The sequence below is a fragment of the Juglans regia genome, chromosome 4, assembly GCF_001411555.2.
Source record: "Juglans regia cultivar Chandler chromosome 4, Walnut 2.0, whole genome shotgun sequence".
NCBI lineage: Eukaryota > Viridiplantae > Streptophyta > Magnoliopsida > Fagales > Juglandaceae > Juglans > Juglans regia.
This window is the reverse complement of record NC_049904.1, coordinates 25,248,151-25,266,717: the sequence shown is the minus strand read 5'-3', so window position 1 is coordinate 25,266,717 and position 18,567 is coordinate 25,248,151. Positions and strand designations below refer to the sequence as shown.

Sequence of the window (18,567 nt, the reverse complement as noted above, 5' to 3'; positions counted from 1 at the left end):
ATGGATTGTGAATAGTAGTAAAATTGTTGAGATGAGTTGAGGTGAGATAGTTTTTTGATTGGAAGTGACTTGAGATGGTTTTAACTTTTTGGAGATGAGATAGATGTGGGTCCCACAAATTATTGCATAGTGTTTTGAATAAATTTGTTTTATTTATAAATATATTTATTCCTTAAGTAATAATAATTTATAAATTATCTATCCAATTTTTTATTTTTTATAACAATATTTTCTGGATTACAATATTTTGTTTCTAACGGAATTTGTTTGTAAAATATTAAATACAATTGATTACAAAAAATTGTTTTAAAAATAATTTTTAAATTGTTTCCAAAATCGTTAAATAATAATTTTGACTATATATATAAAATAATTTTTTATTTTACACCCGTGTGAAGGAGGGCTGGGTGAAGGCGTGGGTCTTCATTTGCATTCATTACATAGTTGCATAGAAAAGTAAAAAGTAACATAAGCTATTTTGTCTTATATGAAAACAAATAAAAAGTTTGGAGAGAGCTTACTGGGAAGAGTTGAAATGTTCTGAAGTGATCTTCGAATCCAAACCACGCTTAGTCATCCTCACATGTTAAACATGGTGTTTTTTTTGTTAACCCTTTTCAGTACTGAAAAACTTAAAAGCTGCTGCCATTTTTATAATCAAGGTCGTTGTGCAACGTGTATCACCTTGTCCAATTATGTAGTCTTAGATGAGATTAAAGAAAGAAACAAATGTGTCAAGAACCAAATGAGATATATTTTTCACAAGAAGTATTAAGTATTGGCATTGATTTTATCAAAAGCTTAATCAAATATAAAATTTGAAGAATTTTATTAAAATAGGATTGCATTAGATTAATCAAAGAGATAAGTGTGAAATTTTGAACTATAATAAATGGATAGGATTCTTCAAATTTGAAGGATTACTATTCACTCATCAAATCTATTTTTTATTCATTTTTAATCTCTAAAAATTTTTTTTATTCACATTTAATCTACAACCGTCTTGTAATAATAATGTAAGAATCAAATTAAATTATTAATTAACATATGATTAGTGTAATTGTAAATTATGAAAAATAAATAAATATATTTTTATTAAAAAAATAATATTATATTATTTTGATGAATTCAATATGGAGTTATGACTAGGAAAGTTTTGGACTTATAGAAATCGTGTACTTTTCATAAAATTTTAGAGCTAACTTTGATGAAGCCAATGCCGATACTCACTGGCATTGGCTTTTGAACTTCAAAATTTGAAGAAACGTAAATAAAATGATTTACATTGGTTTCTTCAAAATGTAAAAACTTAAACTATAAATTACAGTAATTTTAAGTATATCTTCAAATCACTATTCATCTTTAAAAGTAATATTTTATTGTAAAAATTACCCCAACTGTTTTGCTTTTCAATTTTCATTTCCTACGGTTTTCACTTCCTCCAAACGCCATTTCACTTTTATTTTTGTGTTCAATTTTGAAATATGTGAAAGAATAAATATTATTATTAATTAACATATAGTTAGTGTAATTGTAAAATATGAAAAAAAAATAAAAAGATTATTATTAAAAAAATAATTTTATTTTATTTTATTTTTACTAATTCAATGTAGAGTTATGGCTAGAGAGATTTTGAATTTATGAAAAATATGTATTTTTTTATCAAATTTTGAAGGTGGTTTTGACGAAGCCAATGCTAATGCTTATAGCCACAAAGAGACCACACAAAAGTAAACATATAAATTGACATGCTTTCATATGATACGTTAGATCTACTTTATAAAAAAAATAATTTTCAATTTATATATTTATTTTTATAGAATCTATTTAATGCGAAAACATTTCTCTTTTTACAAATGTTTCGCGTTCTAAAAACGAATACTTGTTATAAAAAGAAGACGATTAAAAAACTTAAAAATGTCATTTTTCTAAAAAACAAAAAAAATTAGTTCCGTCCAATTCACTTGAAGAATCAGATCACATCCTCAATCTAATAAAATAGGATGAAATAAAATGACATTCCATGAACATGTGATTATTTTTCCAATATGTTTAAAGTGCATTGGGGTTTAAGCTACAAAAACAATTCCAATGAAAGCGGGTGAAATTGGTCAGCGATTACCAGGCATCTTATTAATCATTGACTTTTGCCCTTTCTAAAGTTCGTTGCTGCATGTCTTAAAAGTCAAAACGTGTCCCTGCAGAAAGAAGTGTAAGAACACGCAGTAAGTACCTAAACAACCCATTTTGGGTTTTGTTAATGATTTGAGGACTTGAATTCATTTTCTCAATGCCTGTGGAATTGAACTGCAAAATTTCATTTGAGGGAAGAAATTGCAGCAGAGTTACACCCCACTTTCCCTGGCGTGGAGAGAGAGAGAGACTACAGCTTCAGATATTCCCGGAAATTCTCAGGAAATGGCACCTCAGAAGTCGTTTATTACTGGAAGTTATTCTCATATCGATTCATCAAATCAAACCGTAAGCAATAATATTAATAATTCTCATGAGAAACAAGCCCAGACTCCTCTACACGGTTATTTGAGCACATTTGGTCGGTCATTCCAGGCTAATCATCATGTGGAAAGGCATTCTCTATATCAACATAATTCAGCTTGACATCATAGGTAGATAGGTAGCTTTTCAATACAACATAGTTTAAACTTGGTACAAAAGAGATACCCTATAGCTAGGGCAAAGGTGGAGAAGCACACCTGAATTTATCACTTACCAGCTAAAATTATCAGGATAGGAAGCAATCAACTGCCCTGACTGCCTCACCGCCGGAAAGCATTTCTTTCATGTGCCTCAGACCTACCCTGTGAGTAATGTGTTCGGCGACGGACACTCTCCTCAATTGTTGAGCTTCCCCCTTTCTCAGCACCATAGATACTTTTCTGAGCAGCATCCAAGAAATTTCTGCCACCAGATATGCCAGCCCGGGTAGCTTCTTGTGCATCATCCTCCTCAGCCTTCCTCAAACGTTTCCATCTTTGCTCCTCGTGCAATTCGGCATCCACTTGCATCTCCCGCAGCCTAGCAGCCCGCTCTTCTTCTGAAAGCTTGGGAACAACATTGCGGCGCTTGTAGTGTGACTCAGTCTCATCATGACGGCTTGCTTCATGATACCTTCTGCTTTCCCTTCCCCTTTCTGCAACATCAAGATTTCTCTGACCTTCAGAAGAAAATTTTTCTTGCTCTGACTTGTCACGATTCCTCTTGTTAGCATCTCGACCATTATTGTTTGCAGGATTTGGGCCTGACAAGCCACTGGATGATAACTCTTTGTATTTTGAGCCCTTGTGGCGATCCTTCTTACTTTGGCTCTCTCTTTTACTAGATTCATCTTCAGAATCTAAATGCAAATCAGAGTTTGAGTTCTTGTGTCTGCTAGTCTTTGCTTTCCCCCTTTCAGCAGCATCATTTTCCGAATCAGATCGTTGTCTAGAGGATGAATGCTTTTTATTCTTTGAACTGCTATGATGATGCTTCTTCTGGGGTTCCTTTTCACCATGTGCCTTCTTCTTGTGTTTTTGTTCTTCAACCTAATTAATGAAAAAATAAAAATAATTGAGCACAGAAGCACGATCAGTAACAGCTTTAATTGGAAATGTGTCAAGAATAAAGTCTATCTTTAATTTTACTTGCAGCATTTTCTCAACGAAATTTAAACTATTGCAGCTCATACATTTTCCAAAGGAAATCCTCCTCCATGACATCAGTTAATTTTCTTTTTTCCCTTTGGACGAAATAATTTATACCAATACGACGGCACAACCTCCTTAAAGCGATAATTTAAACTATTGCAGCTCATACATTTTCCGAAGGACAGTTCGCCATATCTGTCATAAGCACGTTATAAATAAAACTTCACCTGAAATCTCTAAATGCTAATATAATGTCAACCAATGAACCCTTCCCAGCACTACTCATCATAGATCCATCAAGAATCCTAAAAAGACCGATCACAAAACCCATCTCCCATGTGGATTTGTACAGTAATTAGGGGCAACAAGGCATGACCCATCCTAACACCCTATATGAGGCTACTGAAACATTATTATCATCTGGTGTACTTAATAAATTTGGAAAGTGAATGACAAGGAGTCTATCAGCACCAAATCCGCACCTTTCTACCACCCCTAACTCTGGGGAACATAGGGCAGAACACCTTCTTAATCCATTCAAATTATCTTCCACAAACCAACCCCATGAGGTCTACTAACTTGCATTGGGCCAAAACCACCTAATCCCACCCAATATTATCTCTCTAGCACCAGCCGCCTATTTCTTTTAATTGCAAACCATTATTGTAATTTCCAACAATCCACATAAAATTCAATAAATTATTATATTTTTTATTGGCACCGGGTGTCCGAGAACAGAGTCCCGACTAATCCCGAGGGTGCACAGGCCCTCAGCAAAGGAGTTCCCCACAGGTGCACCTCTAGTAATTCAAGGGGAAATCCCCCAGTCCGATGGCCCCTAGAGATTGTTTGCACCCAAGGGGACTTGAACCTTAGACCTGAGGGGAGCATACCCTCAAGCCCAAGGCCTTCACCACTTGAGCCAACCCCTAGGGGTTCAATAAATTATTATATAACTGCTAGCCTAGGGGAAAAAATCATTTGAATAAACACTATGCAGTTCTTGAGTCATACCAGACCGGAAAATTTTAATCAATGTTCAAGATGTAATCTTCCATGCACAGAAGCAAAAACAGTGGGAAGACATGGAGAGTTGGAGAAACTGTAAAGCTAACGTGTTGGTGTGGATAAACTGTGGGAAGCAAGCAATGAAGAGAATTATAGACATAAGAATGTACATATCTAAGGGAAATTGTTATAAAATTAAAGAGTTGGGAGGCTAGAAACTTAAACAAGAAAGGCAATCAGGCAAAGATTTCAAGCTATGTCTTCGACAGTTGTCTAGTGTCACCGAGACCCATCGACATCATATAAATCCTTAAGAAACATCTAATAATATCACTTATGAGCACTGTATTGACAAAGATACAAGTAGTTTAGTCAATTTAGCAAATTAAGATGCGCGTGATAGCAGAAACCATCGGAACAAGATGAGAAATATATTCAATATGGCTCAGAAAAGGAGAAGATTGATGTTCAATCAAAAGTGAGAGCATGTCGCTGATAAAAAGTGAGAGCATGTAACTTGCTTGTTGAAGGTTCTTTCTACAATCTAGTACGACAAAACGGCAAGTCACTAGGGTTTCAACAGCTTCCAAAACTTGCTTTTACCAGAACTCTCCCGTCACTACCAACACTTTATCCTAGGTCCAGCGAAAGCCTAGGCCTTGTTCTCATCCCTCGGCACTGACAAAGAATGATACACTCAAAAGGAATCTATCTACCTTGTTTATTAACCCAATACGGTTCGTAACAATAGAAGCGGATAAGATTTCCGCTTCCCAAGCGGAAACTTCCCTAACATATATTGGAGAATCTGGGTGGCCTCCGATTGACAGCCTATTCCATCCCCCAAGTTTGAAATTCGAATTGAGTCAAAGGACATACGGATTTGCGAATGTTGGCCATCTGGACGGGGTTGTTCTTGATGCGGGAAAGGGCTTCTTGCTCACGCTGTCGAATCATGAGCAAAGGATCGGTATGGAGTTTCCTCCAGGCATCGTTAGCAGAGTGAGGCTTCTCTTCGAACAAAGCACCCGGCACGGCCGAAGACGAAGACGATGCCTTGGCAGTGTCGGAGGCTTCCGCGGCGGTGCCAGCCTTGGGGAATGCTTCGAGGGCCTTGAATCCATCGGAATTACTACCCTTACCCACAGCTAATCCCGAATCGTACAGAAATTCCAATCTCTCCTGCTTACTGCAAAATTACCCAAAATTGTAAAAAAAAAAAATTAATTAAAAAAGTCAAGAGATTTAATCGATAAAAATAGTAGAGAGTGGATTATAATAATAAGAAGAAGAAGGGTGGATATTAAAAAACGTACGGAACGAGGCCGGCCTGCTCCTGAAGGAGACGAAACTCGGAGCGTTCCCTCTCCTCCTGGATCTGCTTGCGGAGCTCATCCAATTTCTTCTGCTCGGCGCCATGCTTTTGCTCGGCCTTCCACACGTTCTCAATGTTCCTGAGGCTGCCTGTGTGCCATCCCTTCTTGTTCAAGAATTTCAATGCCATGCTCCCTCCCCTCTTACTTGCTTTCTTTCTTTCTTCTGAATATTTTCCCTCTCAATCCAATCCCCTTTTTCTCTCGCTGTGTATCAACATACAGAGGAAAATATATGCAGAGGAAAAGATGCATATATATTCTCATCCATCGAATAATAATTGCCGAAGCAAAATATGGGCCAAGTCTACGACTTAAGTAGAAAATGGCCGAATTGTAGTTGGCCCATTAGTTAAATAATGCAGACCAATCTTGGCCCATTTTGGTATGGAAAATAATAGACGGACAATATTTTTACAATCTTTTATACAATTATGTTTTAAATAAGGTATATTTTTATAAACTAACTTGAAAATAATATCAATTTACATAAATATCTTTATGAAGTCATCACTTTTCTCAAAATTTTTAAACTGATAAAAAGATATAGATTTTATTATTTATTTTATATCTTAACATTCCTCTCACTTGTGGATCAGATTTTCCTTTAATGAGTAGGTCTAATAGGTAGAATATTTTATTAAATTAGATAGAATGTAAAGTCAGGATTCAAATTCAAGACTTCTGCTCTGACACCATATGAAATCACTACTTGTCTCAAAAGTTTAAACTGATGAAAAGAGAGATTTTATTATTTATTTTATATCTTAACAACCTTTATTTTAAAACATGATTGTATAAAAGGAGGTAAAAGGTTGTACAAGTATCATTACTCGATAGTAGTTTCCATTACTAGTGTCCACTATCTATTAAGGCCTTGTTTGGGTGCAAATTCTAACTGTTTTTTTTTTTAGAGTAATGATAGGTATAAGCTTAAAAAAGTGGATTCCACTAATAAAAAATGACTTTTTTTTTTTACATTTTTTTTTAAGCGGGATCCATTTTTTTATAAAAACTTATACGAGATTTATCTATTTGAAATTTGTACAAATTATTTTATTTATTTTTAACAAAAACGATGAATTCGTAATTTATTAACTTATGATAGAAGAATATCGTGATCTACCCCTGAACCTCCTCGTATTGACTTAGATTAAAAGAAAAAGAAAAAGAGATCATGAGAGTGAGAACTACTACCCAGTTGATGACCTAGCAAGCTTAATCCATTCTTTTGTATTGCCAAATGGCTTAGACCCATTTTAAAAAAAAAAACTCATTTTCATCGGTTATTATTCACCATCTCACATCTCACATCTCACATCTCATCAAAAACACTCAATTTCTTATAAAAAAATATCTCCACATCTTATGAAAAAACTATAAGTATAAGGTGTGAAAGTGAATAATAGCTGATGCATAGTCTTTCTCTTTTAAAAACAACAAAAAAGAAAATATGGCTATTTCATCTTGGATACATCGATGTTAATGGTCTATGGCTAACGGTGGAGTTGCTCATTTGGTTGCATCGTTTCTTGATCGATGCTTGCTTAGTTTAGTTGCCATGTTTTCTGCTTCCCTTCTTTTCTTTTCCTAATTCCTGTACCTTCCAATCAAATCTAATAGGAGAGAGAGAGAGAGAGAGAGAGAGAGCATAAAATCACTCTGCTCATCACAGAGCTGTGAAATAAAACAATAGAGCTCATGTTGAAAGTTACACAAGAACAAAAGAATTGCAGGGGGAGAAGGGTGATGAACTCTCTCTCTTCCCTGCCACCCGGTAAGCCTTAAGTGTATAGAATATGATAGACATTCTGCCAAAATACCCCCACCCTCCTCTCCAACAAGAAATGAAACCCCAAAAAAACTAAGAGAGAGTGAGAGAGTAAGTAATAGATTTCTTTCTTATGACAGCTTATTTTGTTGATCCAACAGATGATGATGGCCAGGGGGTGGATGATGATCTAGAGCATGAAAAATGCTGTGATGAAAAAGCATTACTCATTTTATACTTGGTCGGTCGTCTTTATGACAGCAACGATGTAATTGGATTATCTGTCCCCTTAAACTGAACTCTTCCACCTGAAACCACACCAATCTTTACAACGTTAAAACACTAATTAAGACTTCTTTTGTTTTTTTCATTTTTTCTCATGACTTCAGCCCAAATGTACAAAGAAATATGAGACTACTAGTTAGTATATATATTACAAGCTGAGACAAACCTGTGATGTACATGTCTTGGACAACAGACTTCCACATTCTTCAATAAGAGCTCTTTCTCCCCCGATTATTCTGGCCAGTTCTGAAATCAAGCATTCTATGTCTTCTGCCTGAAAATGAATTATACATGCTTCTTTTTTTTTAATACTGGAAAGCCAAAAATAAGTAGAGGAGGTACAGAAAATAGACATATCAGATCTTATCTACTCTCAGCAAACATGCTTCTATATTAGAGTATTTTAGGTCTGCCTAGGCTTATCACTTGTATTAGATGGTATCTTCTTCGTTTTTTTTTCCTTCCTCTGTGTTGTGTGCACACACAACACATGCACATGTGCGTGTGCACTCAAAATTGCATGTTGGACTTTGATACACAAGTAATGAAAACACTGGAGAAAAGAGCTAGAGAACTTAATTCTAGTCCAGCTCTTTGCTAACTTATTTTCTCCAATATCTAGTCGTCAATTCACCCTCAAATGCTCCTAAGTTGACATTCAAAATTCATCACATATTATTGTTCCATGCTTTAAGACCACCTCCTCCCCAAAATCCTTTCTCAATCCGCGTGCTCTGAAAGTTTTTGGACATAGTTTATATTCTCTGCCAATCCATGTTAGGAATTGTCCTTTGACATGGCTTTCCTCAACAACTAGATATAAATGAAAACCATCCCCAATCGAGTGGATTTGGATGAAATTAAGTCTAGTGAAAATAGTAGTGCTGGATAGCAAGAAAAACTGATGGGCAGTCCATGAAAATCTACAAAATGGTATCTGTTGAGAAGGTTTATTTCATAGCTATGAGCAAAACAAAAGACCACTTGCTGATAGTAAAAGGAAAAATGTCTTTCACTTATTGTACCTTCGGCAGGAAGCTTTGAAGATTATAAAGGATACTTTCCATCGCCTTTACTGCTGAGTTCAGTGCCTTCCCCACCTCGCTGGTATCAGCCTGCAACATGTGAACAATGGTCAATGTATCATTGGTGCGAAACACAAAGGAAGAGAATCAAGCATTGGTACAATGTTGGAAGCCATAAATGGACAAAAGAATATAGAGAAAATTACCGTAACATTCCCAATGGGTAGTTGAATCGAGGCATTCAACAAAGCTTGAATTGCTTCTTGTAAAGAAATTGAATAATCCACTTCTAAAGCAGACCACTCCTCCAGATATGGAATCTAAATTGGGCGCCAACCAAAAAAATAAGTTATGAACACGAATTTCACAAAGCATATTGATATTTTCTCAAAGCCGGGAGGGGAGGGGAGGGGGGGGGGGGGCACAGAAAAAGTTAGAGGAGTTCATGAGACTGCCAAGTTTTCTATTCTTGTAACAAAAAATAATGGTGGAAAGAGGGAAAAAAGTAAAAATACAATCATAATCAGTATTGACACAGAGAATTTCTAATGTTTTTAGTGCACTGCATTATTCGAATTGACACATCTTAGAATCAAGATGAAGACACCACCAGCTACCTTGGAATAATATATAGAGACAAATGAGGGGCTTGTTTACTATTTACTGCTTCACAACTTGTTCAGTTTTGGTTGTCAACAAAAGAGATGAACGGAAAAACTAGCAGGTAGGAAACAGCATATGTGGAACCAACCATGTACAAAGATTGAAAGGAACAAAAACCTTGATGGTTAAAGAAAAACACCATCCTCCATACTAAAAAAAAAAAATTCTCTTCTCCTAACCTTTTTCCCTTCTATCCATTTTTGCTTCCTAGATATTTTTCACCCCATTTAGATCAATCTTTAAGCACAGATTTCTTAATTTGGTCAAGTTTTGCTGGTTAACAAAAAAATAATCTCAACAAATAAATAAATGAATAAGATGAAAAGGACTAATACAGAAAGTTTGGCTAATACTTATAAGCAATGAAACTTTTAAAGGGAAGTCATAGTTTATGTGAATGGAACTCTGAGCACAAGGGAAAAGTACTAATTTGTTAGATTATATTCTCAGAGGAATCTAAAAGGTACGTACGAAGAGCCAGTAATACTTCTAAGATATAATGAGCATGAGATCTGTTTTTGGAAGCATAAAGCTTGTCATAAGAGATGGAGCCGTACTTTTAAACTCATGGAAGGTCATTACTCCTCCAGTTCAAATGGTAGGTTATGAAAAGGATTTTGTTGAGATATACGTTAGGTGAGAGATGCTTTATATGCTAGAAATGGGTTCTATGCATGAACATGGCAAAATAAACTCAAGCAATGCCATTAGATTTTAGATGGAAAATAACTCTTTTCCATCAGCGAATCTGTTATTTAAGCACAGAAAAGATAACATACTGCAGAGCTTCATAGCTAACAAAAAACAAGTATCATCAGGCTGGCAGCCTTACTTGAGTTTCAAGAATTGTTGATAGAGTCTTTGTTCTTTGCAGAAGCCCAAGTTCGATGCGTTTGCTCTTTACAGAAGCATATAACTCTGATATCTTTACCATAAGGGAATAAAGTGTTCTCTACAAGTATAGGAAAAATTTTGTTTAATAATGCAGAAAGAGAGAAGGGTGCATAAAGTATTCACAAGTTCAAAGAAAAATAGTCTGTTATAAAGTGTTTTCTCTATGGGAAAGAATAAGTTTGATTACATATATTGAGAGAGAAGCAAAAGATAAATATAACGTAAGTAACAAAAAAAAAACATAGCTCATACAGAGAACAATAAGCTTTCCAAAAACTAGTAATGGATGAGCTTGGAAACAAGTATGAATGAGGTCAGATGTCAATGTTGAGATTGTTGTTCAAGCGCACTACTAAGCTTTGTTGCATACCCGATATTTTTCTTTTTCTTACCTGCCTTAATGCTTATAACCATCGCTTATATTTCTAAGAGTGTCCATTGTTGTTTTACCACTAGTCAGTCTTAGTATTCTGCCCACTAATTCCTAGATTTTCACAAGGCAAAGTAGAGGAAAATTATATGGATTTTTGCTACCTTAGATGGTAAACTAAAACATGTAACAGAAACAATGAAACTAATGAATGAGTAGGAAATCTCATCAAATCTGAAAATGGCATGTCCAGTCTCCAGTGCGTATATATTTCATCGTGGTGAGATACAGTGAAAACTTTCAGCACCATTGGCATGTAACACCGGTAAGCATGCAAAAATTGAAAGGCCGTACAATAACAACTCGCCCCGGTGATTAAAAGTCAATACCATCCTGTCACCGTTAGTTTAAATTGGTACTTGTAGTAATTACTTACTCTTGGGCCCAAAAAAATAAGAAATAATAATTTCAATCTAAAATCTGGGTTCACCTGCTGTCAAATCATTAGCATGAAGTAAGGTAAACAACAAAATTATGTCAAAAAAATTATGAAAAATTAATATATTAGGTACAAATGCAACGATGTCTAAAACAAACCTCGCTTTCTCTTTGCCGAGCTTGGATGGAGGCCTCTGCTTTTGCATTGGCGTATCTCCACTGCAGATAGCGATTATGAAGCATTCTCAGTGTATGTACATCTTCCTGATGGGTGGAAACTTTCCTTCCCTTCCTAGCATCTGTCCCCAATTTTGAACAAGGCGGGACTGGAGGCAGACAGAGGGCCCCCATCTTCGAAGTGTTTGTGTATGAATTAGAGAGAGCATACGCTTGTTTGTCACTGCCTTTGGTGGGATGAAACAAGGAGTGTTCGGAACCTGATAATGGCAAATTCATAGAACGGGAGCAAGGGGAAGCAGAGAATTTGAAAGAATCACCGCTAGCAGTCACATTACCCCTAGTGCAATTTTTCTCGGGCAGCAATCTACTGGAAACCGTTGGCAACATGTCAGCCTCAGGCATGGAAGAGCGGAAATCGGGAAGAGATCGTGTTGAGCAGTTTACTGGTGGGTTGTGATTACTATCATCGGTAGTCGTCGAAGATAGATCTTGGGGAACGGAAGATTGAGCTGGTAATGACATGCCGCTTGACTGCAACAGCTTGGCCGCAGCTGTGACACTGTTGTTGGTAGACCGTCTGAATCTTGATGATGATGATATCCTGTCCCTATCCATACTGCTTGTGACCATAGGTGTGTCGGGCCTCGAGGGGGTGGGAAAAGCGTTGCTAACAATTTTCCCATAATAGGTTTTTGAGGTTTGCTGCAGATGTTGTTCGGCTCTGCCTCCCCCTCCGTTTTCTTTGAAAAGCTTCACACGCTGTTTTCTGTGAGTAGTAGAGGGCAGAGCAGATGCTTTACATCGAGAATCCAAAGGGGGTGAGTTCTCCAGGCTCTGAATCTGAACGGACTCAACGGGCCTGTTCTCATCGGAACAAGACAACGGCTCCATGTCCAGGTGCCGCTGCCGCGGCCTTTGAACGGAGGTCGAGCGATGCGGCTTCGAAAGGGGCGACGACGAGTTGGACGAAGCGGAGGAGGAGGATGAAATGACAGGAGACATGAACCTAGAGCTCACCTCCCTCACCCTCGGCCGCCGTTGAGACGGTGGTGGAGGAGGAGGGGGAGGATAAGGAGGAGAAACCGCTTCCTCCGTCGCGGCGGTGGAGTTGTCTGAAACTTTGGCTTGTTGCTGCTGCTGCATCGATTCATTCATATTCACGGAGGCAGATTGATCAATCTAATCTCAAAATTTTCTGAATCCCACCAAAAAGCACACCTCCCGTTCCCTGAATTGCTGCTTATATGCAGCAATCCCTCTGTGGGTCTGTTCTCATGTTGACAGGCGACGGTGCTTCGCTTCTATCAAATCTGTACTTGCTGTCTTCCGATCTAACAGAAGAAGAAGAAGAAGATGGATCTAGATGGCAACTCCGTCACAACCTTGAATTGAGTCGGCATCTGATACGAGAGAGAAGAAGAAGAAGAAGAAATACAGCCAGGCTTAAGAAGTTGTTCGGAAAAATAACCAAAGAAAGAAAAACTAGCCGTTGGCTGTGAGGGTCAAGCTGTAACGGTTCTATTTTTCAAAAGGTGGGGTGTTTTAACCGATCATTCCTTGAGGAGTTATCTTTTATAATTTGGTAATAATGTATGTTCTTTCCTTCAAATTAAAAGGGCAAACATCCGAAATCATTACTTCTTAATCAATCTTTATTCAAAGCTTTCCCAATTGACATATTGTTGGTTGATCTCATTGTTTCCGACACAACTCTACTTTAAATGAATTTTTAAAAAAAATTTATTTTTAAAACATTTTGTTAAGAATTTTACAAATTTGGGTGAAAAAGAGATAAACAGACTTTAAGCCCGTTTGAATTGAGAAATGAGATAAGTTGAAATAGTTTATGAATAGTAATGCAATTTGTGAGTTAAGATGGTTTTTAAAAATTTTGTATGTTTGGATTAGAAGTGAGAAAGTTGTTGGAAAGGAAATAGACGTGGGTCCCACAAATGATTGTATGGTATTTGTAATGATTTTGTTTTATTTATAAATATATTTATAAATAAGTAATAATAATTTTGTAAATTACATACCCAATTTTTTTTTATAATATAATTCATAATAATATTATAAGATGACAATATTTTTATAAAATCAAATTCTATAAAAAAAATCAAATAAAAATATATTTTATTTACAACATTCTTAAATAATTATGAAATGGAAAAAACTAAAAAAAGGTCAGGTAAGTATTTCATTTTGAGACCGGCCAATAGGACTTTAACATCTGTGAAGTGTATTTGTCTGGCAATGCACTACAATGCATTGAACAAATTCCCGAAACTCAGACTCCCTCTGTCGTTTCCCATTTTCCTCTCCTCTCCCCGATTTCTCCCTTTCCTCTCCTCTCCCCCGCTGCGATTCTCCCTCTCTTCTTTCTCTCCTCTCCCCGATTCTCCCTCTCCCCGATTCTTCTTCTCTCGCTCGAGCCTCCCGTCGAGTGATTTGGAACGGCAAGAAGCAACGAACCCGTAAGTTTTTTTGTTTAGCAATCAACTGGGTTGATTTATGATTTATTTTAGGCTGGTTCGAATTTCTTTATATTTCTAGGCTGGGTCGATTTTCTTCATATTTCTAGGCTGGGTCAATTTCTTCATAGTTCAAATATACTTCCTTCTTGTCAATATTCCCAGGAGAGGGGAAGAAGAGAAGAGAAAAGCGAAAAAAAAAACCTATAGATCACATTCAAGAAATAATTAGTAGTTAGTTCAGTCTTCCACAATAGTTTATCATGACCTACACGATACATTGGAGAGATGCCAACATTACCAGTTCTTAAGTTTGAAGTTTTGTTCATTTGGTTAAATATACTTAATAGATAAGAAGAATTCCTATAAGTGGCATACTACAGACTCAGTTAAAAGTGAACATCGTAAACAACACGGAATGAAAAATACATAAAGGTAAAGAAAAAGGATAATCTATTTATGATAATCAAAACTTTGTGTCATGCACTCTCGGATGTTTGATACTTTCTGTCTCTTTACCACCAACTTTGAAGTGCTCTTATTCTAATCTTGGGGTAGATTACTAGTTTGTGAATACATTGTGTATTTCTGTCTCTTTACCACCAATTTTGTGTCTTGCATTGTGCCTTACTGTTATGTTGAGAGATGATAATATTTTCACTTGTAAAGTCTTAAGTTGAAGACATCGACATCCCTTTCACATGTAAGAGTAGATCCTTTAACATTAAGTAAGGTTGGCAATAATCATCCGAGAGAGATGAGTATTCCTGTACTCCTATAAAAAAAAAAAAAAAATCTGTATGATATTCCTGTACTATGTGTAAGCTACTTATTATCTAGCATATTTATTTAGTAGGAACTCATATTAGCAACTGATTGTGAATAGACCACCACCAGAAGATTAGTAGCATTTAGCAGTCCTATTTTTTTTTTTTTCATATCATGAACCACCCTTCAGTCTCATTTTCATTTTCATGGCCAAGAAAGAGAAAAAAATAACATGAGCTGACAAATTAAACATAAATTGGTCCATACTATTGTCTCTTGCATTATGATATATAACTGCTATTTTTTGGCTGCTGGTTGGTTGTATTTGTTTGCTGCTGAGTGGTTGTATTATTTTGCTGCCCAGGTTCCCTCTCCCACCCCTTTCTATGCTGTTTTGTGCATTGATTCGATTACATTCTTTGCAGCAATATGGAAAGTAGTGGAGGAGACATCATATCTAGTATACAATCTATGAGGGCAGAAGATGAAGTGATCTCTGAACGAAGACCACTATGTTATTGTGGCATTCTCTCCAAACTACGGACGTCGAGCAATCCAAAAAGTTTTATTTATTGCGTTATTAGTTAGTCTAAATTTCAGTAAAGTCAATGATAATGTAAATCGTTTAATGCTACATTAAGATGTATATGTGGCTTATCAAGTTGTATTTATTTTCTGAACCAGTTGCATTCAAGTTGTATTTGTGCAAAACTATTTTTTGTAAAAGACTCTTGGGTTGTTGCAGACTATTGAAATTGCATTTGTAAGACTATTTTCCCTGTATATATCATGTTCTAGCATCTATCACCATCTACAACTATACATTTCATATTAACAAAACATTAATCAGACACATTAACAAAATAAAATATTGGATTTGAACTCAAGCAATGACATATGAACAAAATATTGGATTTCAGTTCCTTAGACAAACTTTCACATACCACTAAAAGTCTGTCTCACATACCACTAGAAGTCTATCTCACATCCAATCTAAACTTACAAGTTTAAAATAAAAAATATTACAGACAAGCTGCACGCCAAATCCAATGGCTACAAAACTTAGTGTTCAATTTTTCCATATTGATAGATAATAATTCCAATGCTAATGATCTTGTGATAGATAATAATTCCATGATGATCCGAAATCTTCATTTTGTGACATAGTCGGGTCTTGCACATTCCTGCAAAAGGGAACAAATATATTACCACATTGTTAAAATATATTACCACTGTTAAAAAAGAACCAACTAATTAAAAAAGTATCTTGAAATATAATAGAGCATAGTATTCAAACATGTAAAGTGTAATTGATATGGTGGTTGGGTCTGGATAGAACATAGTTGAGCATGGTTCCCCAATATTCCTGAAGTAAAAAAAAAAAATTATTTCATCAAAATAGATGCTCATAAAAGGTAACTTCTGACAGAAGTATATGTACATGTGGAATTATTGCAAGTACCTATGTAATGGACCTTTGCTTTTTATATACCCTTATTCTTTACAAATGCTACATCGCTGCTTTTTCATTGGTACATTTTCCTTTGGATTATTTTGTTGTAATGATTTCGGCCTTTCCTTTGACACAATATGTGGTGGATCTTGCAATGAAAAGTTTGAGAGTAATTGGCTCTGGACCGTATCTCCCTCTACGTTACCATCACCATCAATGTTTATCAATAGAAGCTTTGCGTGAATATTCTCTATTCCCCTAGAAGCATGCTCAAATCTCTGTATAGATAGTAACCCCACCTCGACAACTTTATAAAACCGTCTCATCAAACGATGTTTCATGACTAACGCAGTTGGAACCATCTCCAATGGCCCCTCATCGACACATATCCCATTTTGCACATGACTCTTTGCATTGATCGTCCACCTTTCTAAAACATATGATTGAAGTACAATGTTCAAACAAATTTTTTTTGCCAAAACATGTAGGCTGTGTCGACATAGAAAGTCAATAAATTCAAACTTACAACATGTGCAAGAAACTATGATTTCTCCTTCCCAAGTGTCACTTCATATGTTGGCTTTTCTTTCCCATCAATGCCCACCAAGTAAATTTTTCTTCCATCTTCCTCCCGTGTTTTGTGCACCTTGTACCGTTGGCTATTAAGCAACTCATCTTGAAATATCAGAAATGATTTTCTTGTGTAAATCTTGGCCAATTCCTCTTCAATACTGTAAGTAATCCTCATAATTGGCATTGATGGTTTTGTCTTCACATCTTTATCTTTCTCGCTAAAATAGCAACCGTTCAATGTTTTATCATATTGATGGACGAAGTCACTTATCATCGTACTTGCACGAACATAGTCTTTAAAAAACTTGTTCATACTCTCACTTCGTTGAGTTGTGGACATTCCAGCGCAAAATGTGCCTCTCAAGTAAGCTGGCACCCACTTTGCTCCCCTGGTATAAATATTCTGCAATCAACTATTTTCTTCAATATTGTACTTCGATAACATATCATTCCACTCCATCTCAAACTCCTCGATAGTTAGTGTCTCATGAATACAATGGTTAAAATCATGTTGAAATTGTGGATATTTGTTATAAACATGAGCTAGATGTTCAGGAACCTTTTGTAACAGATGCCATAAGCATAATTTGTGCGTTGTATTAGGCAATACCTCTGCGATGGCCCTAGCCATTGCCTTATCATCATCAATTATTATTGTAGAGGGAGCACGACCAAGCATCGCTTCTAACCATGTTTTCAATAACCATGTATAAGACTCGGCCATCTCATTTACAAGTAATGCACATCCAAACATCACAGATTGATGATGATGATGATTAACTCCAGTGAACGGAACAAAGGGCATCTTGTAGCGATTTGTGAGATACGTAGCATCAAACATAACAGCGTCCCTAAAATACTGGTATGTGGCCCTTGATCTAGCATCTGCCCAAAAGTAATTCCTCATCGAACCATCTACATCAACTTGGATCGAATATACAAAGCCTGGATTATTACGTTCACTTTCCAAAAAGTAAGCGTATAACTTTTGTGCGTCTCCCTCTCTGAGAACTTGTCTCCTTCGATGGCCTAAGTAATTCTGAATGTCCTTTGGTATGCAACCAACATTATAATCACCGCCTGAATCCTTACTCAATACGGACATTATTTTTCATGTTGGTATCCCCGACTTATTTAACGTGTCTATTAAATTTTTTTGCACAGGTGTAACTTGTCTATGCCCACGAAGCAAACTTGTACTCTTAGGTATCAACAACTCATGATTATGCTGAAGTACAAATTTGGACACAACCCATTTTTCTCCATCCTTCTTTATTGTCATCATCGCCTTACACCCACGCTTGGTTTATGCAGTCTTGGGTCTTGCTCTCTCTTTAAGTTTAGAATTATGACGACGAAATCCTTCTCTCGGACACACAAACTCTATCCTAATTAATGATCTGTCTATATTTGACAACCGAGTATGGTTTGTTCGAATGCAGAAACCAATCTGTCTGGAGAAGGCTTTATAGCAACTATGCGCATCCTCTATGCCGTCAAATTGTAGCCTCACATACGGCTCCACATATGAAAATGACATCGTATTATTTCCCTTGTCTTGTTCAACCTCGCCATACTCTTCAAGAATTTCAGCATCATCAGTGCTATCATCTAAAATCTCAACATCATCTCGTCTTGAAGTACTCAT

The 18,567-nt window shown here is 36.2% G+C and overlaps 3 protein-coding genes and 1 long non-coding RNA gene across 5 annotated transcripts; 1 reads left to right on the top strand and 3 right to left on the bottom strand.

Moving 5' to 3' along the window:
* Nucleotides 1-2,465: 2,465 nt before the first annotated feature.
* LOC108985397 (pre-mRNA-splicing factor CWC25 homolog) lies at nt 2,466-6,267 on the bottom strand. The gene is made up of 3 exons (XM_018957684.2): nt 5,972-6,267; nt 5,535-5,844; nt 2,466-3,545 (listed from the first exon to the last, which is right to left on the bottom strand). Exons 1-3 carry the CDS (start codon nt 6,157-6,159, stop codon nt 2,778-2,780), a joined length of 1,266 nt encoding a protein of 421 aa, XP_018813229.2. The 5' UTR covers nt 6,160-6,267; the 3' UTR covers nt 2,466-2,777.
* A 1,400-nt stretch (nt 6,268-7,667) lies between these two features.
* Nucleotides 7,668-13,137, bottom strand: LOC108985396 (protein ENDOSPERM DEFECTIVE 1-like). 2 transcript variants are annotated; one of them, XM_018957683.2, is made up of 7 exons: nt 11,990-13,137; nt 11,634-11,911; nt 10,605-10,724; nt 9,316-9,429; nt 9,110-9,199; nt 8,251-8,358; nt 7,668-8,107 (listed from the first exon to the last, which is right to left on the bottom strand). In XM_018957683.2, the coding sequence occupies exons 1-7, from the start codon at nt 12,807-12,809 to the stop codon at nt 8,027-8,029; spliced, it is 1,611 nt and encodes a 536-aa protein (XP_018813228.2). In that variant the 5' UTR covers nt 12,810-13,137; the 3' UTR covers nt 7,668-8,026. The 2 variants fall into 2 exon arrangements, with proteins under 2 accessions (XP_018813228.2, XP_018813227.2); XM_018957682.2 differs by having other exon boundaries at nt 11,634-13,136.
* An 822-nt stretch (nt 13,138-13,959) lies between these two features.
* LOC109004090 lies at nt 13,960-15,678 on the top strand. The gene is made up of 2 exons (XR_001998222.2): nt 13,960-14,128; nt 15,319-15,678. It is a non-coding gene; the product is annotated as an uncharacterized LOC109004090 (long non-coding RNA).
* Nucleotides 15,679-16,887: 1,209 nt separating this feature from the next.
* On the bottom strand, nt 16,888-18,567 carry LOC118348220 (protein FAR-RED IMPAIRED RESPONSE 1-like). The gene is made up of 3 exons (XM_035689259.1): nt 18,366-18,567; nt 17,530-17,864; nt 16,888-17,322 (listed from the first exon to the last, which is right to left on the bottom strand). The coding sequence occupies exons 1-3, from the start codon at nt 18,565-18,567 to the stop codon at nt 16,888-16,890; spliced, it is 972 nt and encodes a 323-aa protein (XP_035545152.1).

Coding starts and splice junctions, on each gene's coding strand:
- LOC108985396 (XM_018957682.2), bottom strand. CDS start 12,809: ATGAATGAATCGATGCAGCAGCAGCAACAAGCCAAAGTTTCAGACAAC. Junction 9,200..9,315: donor TACCCATTGGGAATGTTACG/GTAATTTTCTCT, acceptor CACATGTTGCAG/GCTGATACCAGCGAGGTGGG. Junction 8,359..9,109: donor TTCAAAGCTTCCTGCCGAAG/GTACAATAAGTG, acceptor ATTCATTTTCAG/GCAGAAGACATAGAATGCTT.
- LOC108985397 (XM_018957684.2), bottom strand. CDS start 6,159: ATGGCATTGAAATTCTTGAACAAGAAGGGATGGCACACAGGCAGCCTC. Junction 5,845..5,971: donor GAGCAGGCCGGCCTCGTTCC/GTACGTTTTTTA, acceptor GTAATTTTGCAG/TAAGCAGGAGAGATTGGAAT. Junction 3,546..5,534: donor TGGCCAACATTCGCAAATCC/GTATGTCCTTTG, acceptor TTCATTAATTAG/GTTGAAGAACAAAAACACAA.
- LOC118348220 (XM_035689259.1), bottom strand. CDS start 18,567: ATGAGTACTTCAAGACGAGATGATGTTGAGATTTTAGATGATAGCACT. Junction 17,865..18,365: donor AGCCTTCTCCAGACAGATTG/GTTTCTGCATTC, acceptor GTAATAATCCAG/GCTTTGTATATTCGATCCAA. Junction 17,323..17,529: donor TGGCTAGGGCCATCGCAGAG/GTATTGCCTAAT, acceptor AGTTGATTGCAG/AATATTTATACCAGGGGAGC.